The 14,491-nt window shown below is 43.0% G+C and overlaps 1 protein-coding gene across 1 annotated transcript in view; it reads left to right on the top strand.

The window, feature by feature from the left end:
• The window catches only part of LOC140127555 (creatine kinase U-type, mitochondrial), a 32,821-nt gene extending 26,453 nt beyond the window's left edge, over nucleotides 1-6,368 (top strand). Inside the window, exons 4-10 of the mRNA XM_072148392.1 lie at nucleotides 66-161; nucleotides 2,569-2,790; nucleotides 3,253-3,338; nucleotides 4,384-4,507; nucleotides 4,835-4,969; nucleotides 5,644-5,769; nucleotides 6,039-6,368. Of these exons, the coding sequence (XP_072004493.1) occupies nucleotides 66-161; nucleotides 2,569-2,790; nucleotides 3,253-3,338; nucleotides 4,384-4,507; nucleotides 4,835-4,969; nucleotides 5,644-5,769; nucleotides 6,039-6,155 (906 nt within the window). The 3' untranslated portion in view covers nucleotides 6,156-6,368. The remainder of the gene's footprint in view (nucleotides 1-65; nucleotides 162-2,568; nucleotides 2,791-3,252; nucleotides 3,339-4,383; nucleotides 4,508-4,834; nucleotides 4,970-5,643; nucleotides 5,770-6,038) is intronic.
• Nucleotides 6,369-14,491: the final 8,123 nt, after the last annotated feature.

The raw sequence follows: 14,491 nt of genomic DNA on the forward strand, positions 1-14,491 counted from the left end.
ATGTTTAAGCTACAAGGAGGTAGGTTTCCTTTGTATGAATGTCTAAAATTTCCTTTTTATTTCAGGTATTTGGAGATATATTTGACCCTGTTATAAAGGAGAGACACAATGGATATGATCCAAGAAGCATGAAACACCCCACAGACTTAGATGCCAGCAAGGTACCAGTAGAGAAATAAATCTTATGTTATCACAATGGATTAATTAATGATATGTGGGTGTAGAAAATTAAGATTTAGGCCCCTTTCAGACAAAGTATTTTTACGACCGTACTATATTGCTTTAAGGGTAGCACATGGCCACATTCACTTCAGTGGGCAATATGGTCATCCATTTGAATGGCCATATTGCCAACCGCAACTTATGCTATTCCCACGTACGTCCCAGATGAGAACATGTATGTATGCAAGGGGTCTTAGAAGGAATTAATTTTGGTGAAAGTTGAGTGATAACTAGAGATGAGCGAGTATACTCGTCCGAGCTTGATTCGAGTATTAGGGTACTTGAAAAGGCTCGTTGCTCGGACGAGTATTTCCCCTGCTTGAGATCGAGCATTTAATTAAAAAAAACACAGTGAAGAACAGTGAAGAATAGAATAAAAACAGTGAACACATTGAACACAGGATCATTTAAGTGAAAAACACAGTGAAAAACACAGTGAAGAATAGATTACAGATATTCGACACATCTGCTTACATGTCTGGAGATACGTGCGGAATGGTGCAAACAAAATAGTATGTGAAGAACAATATATTTGTGTGAAGAACGCATTGAAGAACACGGTGAGCAGGACAGAGACATCGGGGAGCAGCACATAGACATCGGGGAGCAGCACAGAGACACCGGGGAGCAGCACAGAGACATCGGGGAGCAGCACAGAGACATCGGGGAGCAGCACAGAGACATCAGGGAGCAGCACAGAGACATCGGGGAGCAGGACAGAAACGGGGAACAGGACAGAGACATCGGGGAGCAGGACAGAGACATCGGGGAGCAGCACAGAGACATCAGGGAGCAGCACAGAGACATAGGGGAGCAGCACAGAGACATCGGGGAGCAGCACAGAGACATCGGGAGCAGCACAGAGACATCGGTGAGCAGCACAGAGACATCGGGGAGCAGCACAGAGACATCCGGGAGCAGCACAGACAAATCAGTGAGCAGGACAGAGACATCGGGGAGCAGGACAGAGACATCGGGGGAGCAAGACAGAGACATCGGGGAGCAGCACAGAGACATCGGGGAGCGGGATGGAGACATCAGGGAGCAGGACAGAGACATTGGGGGACAGCACAGAGACATTGAGGGGACAGCACAGAGACATCGCAGAGCAGGACAGAGACTTCGGGGAGCAGGACAGAGACATTGGGGAGCAGGACAGAGACCTCGGGGAGCAGGACAGAGACATCGGGAGCAGCACAGAGGCATCGGTGAGCAGCACAGAGACATCGGGGAGCAGCACAGAGACATTGGGGAGCAGCACAGTGACATCCGGGAGCATGACAGAGACATCGGGGAGCAGCACAGAGACATCGGGGAGCGGGATGGAGACATCGGGGAGCAGGACAGAGACATTGGGGGACAGCACAAAGACATTAGGGGACAGCACAGAGACATTGCGGAGCAGCACAGAGACATAAGGGAGGGCAGAGGCATCGGGAAACAGAACATAGACATCGGGGAGGAAGACAGAGAAATCAGGGAACAGGACAGAGACATCGGGGAGGGCAGAGACATTGGAGAGCAACACAGAGAGATCGGGGAACAGAACAGAGACATAGGGAAGGGCAGAGAGATCGGGGAGACTTCAGTGGAAGAAGAGGAGCGGATCCCGGGACAGCGCATCCAGGAGATCAGCACCAAGAACAGAGACATCGGGGAGACTCCAGACCCTGCAATCAGGTAAATCCGCTGTGTGTGAATGGGAGTCTGACAGGAGAAGATCCCGAGGTCTCAGACACTTGCTGAAAGCTCAGAGAGAAAGTTGCAGATAAGAGATGACAGGACAAGTTATAAGAGGGGTTCACCAGGAGAGGGGGAAAGGGCATAGAGGGTGAGGTATGGAAACATCTGCAATGTGTTCTTCACACACACATATATATAGTGTTCTTCACATGCTATTTTGTTTGCACCGTTCCGCGCGTATCTCCCGACAAGTAAGCAGATGTGCCGAACATCTGCAATCTATTCTTCACTGTGTTTTTTACTGTGTTTTTCACTTAAATGATCCTGTGTTCACTGTTTTTATTCTATTCTTCACTGTTCTTCACATCTGCTAACTTGTCGGGAGATTCTATACGCCTTGAACAGTGAAGAATAGATTGCAGATGTTTGCATACATCTGCTAACTTATCAGAAGACATTCTTTTTCAATTAAATAACACATTTTATTCCCGAACCATGGTCCCTTTGAAAAATGCTCGAGTCTCCCATTGACTTCAATGGGGCTCATTATTCAAGACGAGCACTCGAGCATCAGGAAAAGTTTGTCTCGAATAACAAGCACTCGAGCATTTTAGTGCTCGCTCATCTCTAGTTATAACCTCTGTTTGTTTTTATTTTTGGCAGATTAAAGCTGGCCATTTTGATGAACGTTATGTACTATCATCTCGGGTTCGGACTGGAAGAAGTATCAGAGGTCTCAGCCTTCCCCCAGCATGTACCCGAGCAGAGAGGAGGGAAGTTGAGCGAGTGGCAGCCGATGCCCTTAATGGTCTTAGTGGAGACCTGACTGGACGTTACTACAGATTGAGTGACATGACAGACCAAGAACAGCAGCAGTTGATAGATGTAAGATGTTTATTTTTGAGATCTGGACTTTATATGGAGAATGTCTATTATAGAGAGAACCAAGCTGCAAAGAGACGCCATTACACTCTTTATTACAGCGGGCTCTCATTTCAGGATGCACAACATTATTTTTAGCTGAATAATAATGTGTTAAAGAAGATGTGTGAAATCTAAGGCAACTTTCACAAGAGCATTGCAGAGTTTGATCAGATAAGCAGCTACATATAATAAATCAGGGGAGAAACTGCTGCAAATGTCCCATTGCCCCTCGACTGTATAAATGCTACACCAAAAACAAGAAGTAGTTACCCAAAATTTACCAAACATACATAAAACTTTATTGAAACTAAACTTATTAAAAATTTATTAAAATGGAGAACAGACATAGCACAAAAAGTATAACATACAAGGGGTATTATATATGTATCAAAGATGCTTTATACACTCTGTTTTATTGCCTAGGATCACTTCCTCTTTGACAAGCCTGTATCACCCCTACTTACAGCTGCAGGAATGGCACGTGACTGGCCCGATGCCCGTGGAATCTGGTGAGATGTTGTTGTTGTCACAGTTAAATGTACTAGGCCCTCCTACGTTTATAACAGAACCTCATTTGTTTTCAATGTTGAAAAAAAACCTTCCCTCCAGGTGCATAATAAAGACACACTGGGGTACATTTACTTACCTGTCCCTGGTGCGATCGCTGATCCGGAATGTCCGACGATAATGAACTCTGCCGCGATTCATTCAGGTCCAACGGAGTTCCCCTTCTTTTTCCCTTCAAATTTAAAGTAAAATCCCAGGCCACCCCTCCCCCCCCCCCTGTCGGCGTGATTGCAGGTAGTAAAAGCTGCAGCCTTCTGACCTGACTTATGTTCTGCAAATAGATTCCAGTTAGTATATATATATATATATATATATTTACATATCATTTACATGAAGCAAATTTGTTGCAGAAAACACTGCGACTGAAAATCAGTTTCTTTCATCAGAATGATGAATATTTTTGAGGCAATGACTTTTTGTAGGCCTTCTTTAACTCTCTGAGGCATTGGCAGAAATGACATATGTCTAAATTCACACTTCAGAGTCCATTTGGCAGTATTAACTTTATACACCAGGTTTAGTCCTTTAGTGTGAACCTATTGGGACAGATTTATCAAGCTGTCTGAAAGTCAGAATATTTCTAGTAGCATATGGCAACCAATCACAGCTCCCCATTAAAATATTCATGAGCACTGGTAAAATGAAAGCTGAGCTGTGATTGGTTGCCATGGGCAACTAGAAATATTCTGACTTTCAGACAGCTTGATAAATCTGTCCCATTGTGTCATGGAATGGATTTGACTAGGTGCTTACTTATGACATTGTCATAATGGACCATTAGTTCTCAGCATTTAACCCCTGACCGGTAATCTGGACTCAGTAGGAAACCCACAAAGTTGCAGCCTCTAGAGTAGGATCCGGTCAGTATAACTAGTGGTTCTATGGAGCCATTGTACTAACATGTATGCAGAAATCGGCTACATCAAGTGCAACTTATGGACCATCTACAGTTATGCTGAGCCAGTCCATTTCTTTCCCTATTTATAGGCATAACAACGAGAAGACTTTCCTTATTTGGATAAATGAAGAAGACCACACAAGAGTCATCTCTATGGAGAAAGGAGGGAACATGAAAAGGGTGTTTGAACGTTTCTGTAGGGGTCTTAAAGAGGTAGGAAAAAAATGTTCACCTAATAAAGGTATGGTTAAGAATTTAAGTATTAGTCTATATTTATACTCATAAACGGGGCAAATACAATTTCATCTGGGGGTAAGAGAACTTTGTTAAAAAGGTTTGTTCTGTTTAAGCTGTAAAATAATATTTTTAATTCACTATTTTTGCCACTTTGCTATTTTCATCCCCAAATTACACTGTGACTTTCTTTACAAGGAAAGTAAAGAAAAACAGAAAGAGCATTTATTTTTCGATTCCATAAAATTGACTGTAAGTACTTTACATGGTGGTTATACTAAGATGTAGTCAATTATCTCTTTGTAGGTTGAGAGATTAATTCAGGAGAAAGGCTGGGAATTTATGTGGAATGAAAGGTTGGGATACATCCTTACTTGTCCATCCAACTTGGGCACCGGTCTGCGTGCTGGAGTACACATTAAACTACCTCTACTGAGCAAGGTAAGTTGGTTTCAAACTTCTTAGGACAGATTCACACAAGTGTGTCTGTTAACAACTGATTCGTTTTTTGACATTCGCAAAAAAACCTGAAGATTAAGCATTGGTTAGAAGGCATAACACCTAGTTACCCAGAATCATCAGTGGGAAAAATACTAACTGTAGACACAAATATCATAAGTTTTTTTTTGATGACCTATAGGGGGACATTTAACAGAAAACTTGTGTAGAATCCCTGAAATAATCCCAATTGCTATCAAACCACCAGCTATTTAGAATATTTCCCCTTCATGCCACCTCCACGCCAAGGGACAGTGTTGGAGGGGTGGGAATAATAGGAAAGGTTCTAAAATTGTTTCCATGGATTGGTGAAAATCACATAGAAAAAATGTTTCATTAAGGCATCAGTGAAAAACACTGAAACCAGAAAGAGTAAAAAAAACTGATGTATGAATAAATGTTTGTATTGAAAGTATTTTCTGATCACATATTGGTGGAGGCTCTTCAGTTTGGTCCCCCAGGTTATATTTGACAAAAGGAAACATTGGCCCATATATTAATATTGGTGCTAAAGTGAAAAAAGTTACCAACAATCCTACCCCATGTTAATATAAATATTGAATGAACAGATCACCAATTGTGGGCAATTCTAAGAAACTATGTTTGTATATCTCCAGGATTCACGCTTCTCTAAGATCCTAGAGAATCTCCGTCTACAAAAAAGAGGAACAGGAGGAGTGGATACAGCAGCTGTGGGCAGCACATTCGACATCTCAAACCTTGACCGTTTGGGAAAATCTGAGGTATGGTATTTAGCAAGCGTTGACATTTTTAGAATACATATATCAACATGATGTATGTTACTATAAAACCTACTAAATCAGTTGAATGATCTTTACCTCACAAACTCTTACACATAAGGCCTGACAGCACCTTAATCGTGCACATATTACCATGGTCACCTTCAGGTCACAATAAGCTTTGTTCAGAAAGCTGATTTGTGAGCCAAAAGTATCTCTCCAACCTTCTTAATGTTTGGAGCTATTATCTAATCCTAATGTGATCCCTGCAGGTGGAACTGGTGCAGCTGGTTATTGATGGAGTGAACTACCTCATTGACTGTGAGAAGAGACTAGAAAGAGGACAAGATATCCGTATTCCTGCACCCGTGGCTCAGTTCAAACACTAATCCAAAGCTAACTTATACAGCAAGCGATGTGGCCTACAGTATCTGTATGCACCATTAATAAATGGTGCCTTGCATTCATACATTGTGATCCCACCATGCTGCTGCAGTATAACATGCAGGCTACATGTACAGCAGCTCTATCATGTTGTGAATGTTGATGCTTATGAACACCATACTGTCACCAGCTAAATAAAAATCATTGCTGTTCTAAGACTCCTGGTTTCCTTATTTGCTTACCATTTTAGAAAACTCTTACCGTATTATTATTTTACATACCCCAGAGCCACATATCTTAAATTTTCTAATATTGGGCAATTTTATGCTATGCAAAGTTAGAAACTGAAAAATATGCCTACAACAATAAATTAATGAACATTATCAAAATTCTTGCAAACTCGATTTTTCAATGTTATCATTAAGGGTGATTTTAAAAATGGATGTTTGATGACTCTTACATTTTTTCCCTTTTGAAAAGATTTTAAAAAATACATATAAAAATAATTAAAAATGTGGATATTCATATTTTTTACATTTTTTTTTCTAGATGATAGATTTGAGCTAAATGTATTTCACTCCTTAAAAAAGATAGCTTACTAAAATGTGTATATTCTGATGCTGTTTTTAATCCCTGTGATGTTCCGGACCCCTGAAGGGTCAATTTATTAGTTTTCATTGATACTACCTGAATGCACAGAAGTGAGTTGTCCACACAACCTTCGGTATGGCACAACACTTTCCCAAAACCCTGAACAGCTGAAAGTCCCCTTTCACTAACCTCAGTACAACAGAGCCTTACAGGATTATAATGGGCCAGGAGTCAACCCAGGTAACGTATTTATAACTAAGACACGGGCATGGGTATTCATAGATCAAGATAATTGCAGGTTAAATTTATACTTTTAATAACCTCAAGAGCATACTAGACAAAACAAAACACAATTGATTACATAAACAGTTAACAGAGTGTAGATTACAAGTGGAGTGCTACAAATCTAATAAATTTAGTGAGTCAGTTACATTGTGCTGGACTAATGGGGAAAGGAAAGTCCACTCTTAATAATTCTTTCTTCCTTTTGTGATCTTGTGATGGTAATCCCCCAGGGTAAGAACAATGGCCATGGGAAATGACCTGTTTACACCCCTTAACACCCCTAGGTGGGCTCTAGGAAACCTACCTAGATCTAACTTCTCAATGGGAGGTCATTGGATTATGGTTCCAGTCCCATCAGATCCATCCAGATCTCCATTGTCTTTTGAGACCAAACAGACCACTTACTATGCTTTCGTTGAGAGCTCTGTGTATCTACTCTTCAAGGCCATCTGAACCCAGGTACGCATTTTCCCCATTGCCCTGATGGTATGTATTTGTACCATCGGCGCCATTTCATGTACTCTAGAACTTTGAAGCTTATACCTTCCAGAGTTAATTAAGATATTCAAGATAAGACACTCACAGGAATGTTGGATGATACCCCCACCTCCCTCACTCCCCTCCTAGCACCCCAATCTAAATAGACCATGGCAAAGGGCAGCACCGGTTCAGTTCCTCAAATTTCGAAAACAGTGAGGGTTTTCCTAGGTACAAAATTCTGTGGGGAAACCAGTTCAAGCCATACCCGGCCCCAGTGTCTCACAATCCCTTGGCCACAGCCTGTTCTATGGTAATGGTCTGCAAGTTGTCACAAGACCGCCACCAGTCCCACCCACACACAATTTAGGGGACGGTTTCAGGGATGGTACTGGGCCCTTCTGGTGATTTGGTCACATGGCTTGAAAGTGTTTTGGCTGTTTACACAGATGACATAAGCAGGGTTTACCCACCAACATGAAGGGAATAGCACCTGCTGGTGCCTCCTTGGGCTCAGGGGCATGGATATGGTGTTTGTCGTATCCCCTCTTTAGCCGACAGGTTTCTTGGCCTCCAAAGTGCAGTTGTTGGTGCAATCATCAGCTAATGTGGTTATTTGCTTCTGGTCATGGAGGTGCTTCTGTAATTCCTCTGGGCAATTCTACAAGAACTGCTCTATGGCGATTTGCTCTCCTCAACTGCTGGAAGGTGGTTAGTATCAGTCCTGAGATCCACTGATCCACTGCTCTTAGGAGGGTCCTTATGTGGTCAGTCAAGCTGTCAGCATCTTCTGGTAGGTTTACGCACCAGTTTCTATTATGCAGCCTCTGCTTGTTCAGAATGCTCTGCAGCCTCTACTTGTTCCCACCATTCTGCAGCCTCTGCTAGCTCATGCTTTTCTACTGCAGCCATGAGGGTCTTGTATGCAGCATGGATCCCCAGCTGTAAACTGGTCAATGCAGCTTGCAAGATGGCCACCGAGTTCATCAGACCATGGAGTAGACAGATGGTGGGCAGTCCACTGTGGGACTGACTGCTGGTGACTGGCTTCTTGTGGAGACTGAGCAATGTTCCCCTTCATGATTTTGCAATGCACATGCAGGAAGTGAGTTAGAGTTGTCCACACCTCCAGTATGCCACAACACTTGTCCACAACCCTGAATGGCTGAAAGTTTCCTTTCCTACGCCTCAGTGAAACAGAGCCTTATCAGTACAGTAGAGTGTCACCAATGGCCATGGGGAATGAGCCCACCCCTTCACACCCCTAGGTGGGCTCTAGAAAACCATCCACCTGGATCAAACCCTCGACCTTGGATGAGTTCTTACTTCACAATGGGACATCATAACATTATGGTCCTAGTCCCATCAGACCCATCTGAATCTTCAATGTCTTTTGAGACCAAACATGACTCACTAACTATGCTCCCATTGAGAGTTCAATGTATCTCCTCTTACAAGACCGCCAGCACAGACTGAGACCCAGGTACGTGTTCACCACGCTGCCCGTATCCAAGATATGTATTTAGCCTCTGGCTGGCATGGACCATGAATCCATAACTGGCATATGGAATTATTGCCCATATGCCTCACGGTCTTCCTACTTGTTATAGTGGAGAGAACTGTGAATTTCACCAGTGTCACTTCATCTCCTCTAGGTCTTTGAAGGTTATATACTGCAGAGTTAATTAAGCTCTTCAAGAAAAGGCTTGAGAAAAGCTAAAGTGTGTAGGAGCTGAAATGTTGCATTGACACTTAGAAATAAAAATGACTTTATATTTTTTCGATTTTGGAGTGCCAATCTTTATATATATATAAAGGATATATGAAGGATATATATATTGTATATATATATATATATATATATATATATATATATATATATATTGTAATCCCAGCCAGAACTTTTTTGGTCTCTGTGACAATTGGATTTTAAAAATGTTGGGTTGTCATAAGAACAAGGACTAACACTAAAGCTTCATTACAGACACCTGTGATAACTGTTATAGCTGTTTCTTGTAGCCTTGGACTAAAGTACAACAAATTACCAATATCCAGTGGTCCGTTTGTAACAAGGGGTCGTATGTAAGTCGAGTGTTCTTAATTAGGGGACCGCCTATATATATATATATATATATATATATATATATATATATATATATATATATATATATAAATTAATGTAGATTCATTTTAGAATATGAAGGCATGTTATATTTTGAGAAATAATAATTATTTAACCCACTGCTGGCAGCTAGAGGGAGTTAAGGAACAGACCAAATATGTTGTTACAATGACCAGATAAAGTAATAAAAGCAGGAGGTAACATTTTGAGACAGTAGTGACTGTACACGATACTGCGCTGATCTATTTGCTAGTAAAGATACCTTAAACAGTGCAAAGAGAGCTTAAGACACTCCTGTCTTTCCCATGTTCATATCATAGAATAGAATAAGAGATGAGGACAGCTACAATCTCCTATGGGCTATGTTCTATGGGCAATGACACGGTAACCTGACACCCAGTAACCTGCACTAGGGTGTAGGGTGTACTGCGGGCTCTTTAAAAACATGCATCAAAAGGCATTTGTCTGATGCCTTTTAAAGGTGGTAACCATACCAAAAAACTTGTCATGGGTGCACCTGCAACCCATGTACCGGGTCGCAGACGCTCCCGTGTGTCTCTGTGTGCTGCTGGAGCCCGGCTGCGGCCTCACTCACCTTCCCTTGTTCCTGCGGCGGTCCCCATGCCCCTTCTTGTGTCCCCTGCTGGATCCTTGTGCCTTGTGCCTCTGAGAAAGCTTTCCTGTTGTTATTCCTGTGCTAATAGTGATTTTCTATTGTGACCTCGATTCCTGTTTCTGACTTCGATTCTCTGCCGCCTGTCCTGACCTTCTGCCCTGTCCCTGACTCTGATCCTGTGCCTGAGACTCTGTCTCTGTCTGCCGATTCTGTACCTTACCTTGGCCACCACTGCGAGCAAAGTCACACCTGTGGAGCGACTTGGTGGTATCCTGCCGCAGCAAGGCCAACCTGCTGAAAACCGGGTGCCACTTAGACTCCCAGGTGTTGGCTTACGTCATCGCTTGCGGTGGTTCAGTGGGTCCACTACCTCTGACCCTAACAAAACTGTTTAGTCATAAGTCCTACTGGATATTTAGTTTAGAAACTAGACAGCCGGATGAACTAAACTTAAGGCAAGACTTAATACACTGCTACTAAATTTACTGTATATACTTGAGTATATGCCGACCCGAGCATAAGCTAAGGAACCTAATTTTAACACAAAAATCTGGGAAAACCTATTGCCTCAAGTATAAGCCGAGGGTGGGAAATTGGTCACAGACTCCAGCCAGTATATAGCTAGCCAGTCCCCTCACCCCCCTTGAATATAGCTAGCCAACCCCATGCCTCCTAGTATATAGCCAGCCAGCCCATGCCCTCTAGTATATAGCTAACCAGCCCATACCCCCCAGTATGTAGCTTGCCAGCCCATGCCTTCAAGTATATAGCCAGCCAGCCCATGCCCGCTAGTATATAGCCTGCCAGCCAATGTGCCTTTGTATATAGCCTGCTAGCCCATAACCCCCAGTATACAGCCAGCCAGCCAATGCTCTTTTGTATATAGTCTGCTAGCCCATGCCTCCAGTATATAGCCAGCTATCCAATGCCTCTTAGTATGTACCCTGCCAGCCCATGCACACGAGTATATAGCCAGCCCATGCCCACTAGTATATAGCCACCAGCCCCTCCCCCAGTACATAGCAGCACCCCATGTCCCCAGTATAAACCCAGCTGTCCATGCTCCCAGCATATAGCCAGCCCATGCCGACTAGTATATAGTCAGCAGCTCCTACCCCGAGTTTGCCAAGCCTAAAAATAATATTTTTATAGACTCAAGTATAAGCTGAGTTAGGTTTCTTCAGCACATTTTGTGCTCATACTCGAGTATATATGATATATTAAAATATGAGCGACTTTATGTGCTATAAACATTTGGAATGAACTTGCTGTTTTCTCATATGCGTTTTTGCCTTACATTTTCTACATTAAGAAAGAGAAAAGAAAGAGTAGTGTTACAAGGTGTTTGTTAGGTGTAATTGTTTTATATTCAATGTAAATTTTAATGTTTAATACATCCGGAGTGTTTTTTCCTTCATACTCCCTCCCTCACATATATTCATCATCATGGTAAATCTTGATTCTGAAGTCGAAATGCGTTGATCTGTGATATGCACCTTGTCATTTGCTGTAACAGCCACATTTTAATGGATGTCAAATAAAAAAGAAGTTTTATCCTCTATATCCTCTATATCCTCTATGTGCTGGATTTCGTTTCTATTTTACCCAACAATTATGGGTCAAAAATAAAAGAGAACATCCAAAAGAGACATATAGGGGCAAATTTACTTACCCGGCCCATTCGCGATCCAGCGGCGCGTTCTCTGCTCTGGATTCGGGTCCGGCCGGGATTCATGAAGGCAGTTCCTCCGCCGTCCACCAGGTGGCGCTGCTGCGCTGAAAATCATCTCCACGCGCCGGAATGCACCACCTCGGACCAGGTGAAGGTAAGCGGTCCCCAAGCGACACTTTTTCGGTTTCTAAATGCGGCGGTTTTTCCGAATACGTCGGGTTTTCGTTCGGCCACGCCCCCCGATTTCCGTCGCGCGCATGCCGGCGCCGATGCGCCACAATCCGATCGCGTGCGACACAATCCCGGGGCAATTCAGGTACAATCGGCGCAAATCGGAAATATTCGGGTAACACGTCGGGAAAACGCGATTCGGGCCCTTAGTAAATGACCCCCATAGAGTAATAGAGGAAAAAGCGGATGCCCATGGATAGATAAATATAACAATTTTATTAAATTACATAGATACACAAAGAAAGAATAAAAACAATTAAAAATCACCTAAGGTGCTGTACAAAGTACCCTTGTCCCCAGCGCACAGTGGTCTATAATGTAAAGAGGGTATATACAGGCTATATCTTAGAAAGACAAAGTAAGTTAGTAATATAATCAATAAAACATCTGAAAAAAATATATAAAGATTAGAGATGAGCGAGCACTAAAATGCTCGGGTACTCGTTATTCGAGACGAACTTTTCCCGATGCTCGAGCGCTCGTCTCGAATAACGAGCCCCATTGAAGTCAATGGGAGACTCGAGCATTTTTCAAGGGGACCAAGGCTCTGCACAGGGAAGCTTGGCCAAACACCTGGGAACCTCAGAAAAGGATGGAAACACCACGGAAATGGACAGGAAACAGCAGGGGCAGCATGCATGGATGCCTCTGAGGCTGCTTAATCGCACCATTATGCCAAAATTATGGGCAACAGCATGGCCATGACAGAGTGACAGAATGAAGCTAGATAGCATCTAAAACATCCAATAATTGACCCTGACACTATAGGGGACGGCATGCAGAGGCAGCGGCAGCAGGCTAGAGAGTGGCATGGCGACATACCCTAAATGGACTCAGGCTTCAAACCAATGGGTGGCAGAGAGGAACCAAAGGAGGTGAGCAAGAAGCGCTCAAATAATATCGGTACATGATAAAAGTTTGCCAGTATATTTTGTGGATTACACAGCAGGGTGGCGACAAAGTTAACATGGAAGCCATGAAAACAACCCAAAATTCTGCCTGACACAGCTCGTTTGATAAGGGGACCATGTATGGAGGCAGTGAACTAGTAGTAGATTAAAGGTGCTGCAGTTAAAACTATGTTAGTTGGATCTTGGCATGGAGCTGGCGCTCCGCTGCCAGGCGAGCTTTCGCCAATCCAAGCCCCTGTCTCTAGGCTACTCCCCAAACAGCACTTCTAAGAACCTTTTGTATAAGATCAAGTGTAGTAGCGTTCTTATAAGTTTAGGATATGGCGGGTGAGGGGAATGTAAACAGATGCGCAAGAAGCGCTGAAATAATATCGGTAAATGATAAAAGTTTGCCAGTATTTTTTGTGGATTACACAGCAGGGTGGCGACAAAGTTAACAAGTTTGTTGTGGAAGCCATGAAAACAACCCAAAATTCTGCCTGACACAGCTCGTTTGATAAGGGGACCATGTATGCTTACAGTTCATGCCAGTCGCTGCACTGGCTGCCAGTCTCCATTCGAATAGTTTAAAATAATAACCCTCATCCATAAAGCTCTGTATAATGCTGCACCCCCCTACCTCTCCTCTCTTATCTCAGTCTATCGCCCAACCCGTGCTCTTAGATCCGCCAGTGATCTTAGATTAACCTCTACCCTAGTGCGGACCTCCCACTCGCGTCTCCAAGACTTCTCTAGAGCTGCACCAATTCTATGGAATGCTCTGCCCTGGACTATCAGACTAATACCTAACCTCCAAAGTTTCAAACGTGCTCTTAAAACCCATTTCTTTAGGCAAGCCTATAACACTCATTAACTGCATGAAGTTTTAACTCTTCTACTAACCCGTCCTGTGTCGTCCTCCCATCTGTTATCCAGCAACCAACAGGCACCAGACTTCTCTACAGTCCCATTCACCCTGGACCTGGTATATAAGATGACGGCTGAGTGGTTCAAGCGACAGCAATTCCATTTATTATATTTTGTTCTATTCCCTAAGAAGAATGGCTTGACCATTAAATATTCTTTTACCTCGTGTTACCCCATCATCTTCATAAACCGTAAGCTCTGGCGAGCAGGGACCTCACTCCTGTTGTTCCATACAAATGTTGTGCTCTGTTACATTACATTTGTATTTGTTTCCTATGATTTGTAAAGCGCTACGGAATATGATGGCGCTATATAAATAAAGATTATTATTATTATTATGGAGGCAGTGAACTAGTAGTAGATTAAAGGTGCTGCAGTTAAAACTATGTTAGTTGGATCTTGGGATGGAGCTGGCGCTCCGCAGCCAGGCGAGCTTTCGCCAATCCAAGCCCCTGTCTCTAGGCTACTCCCCAAACAGCACTTCTAAGAACCTTTTGTATAAGATCAAGTGTAGTAGCGTTCTTATAAGT

The sequence above is a fragment of the Engystomops pustulosus genome, chromosome 4 (assembly GCF_040894005.1).
Source record: "Engystomops pustulosus chromosome 4, aEngPut4.maternal, whole genome shotgun sequence".
Lineage (NCBI taxonomy): Eukaryota > Metazoa > Chordata > Amphibia > Anura > Leptodactylidae > Engystomops > Engystomops pustulosus.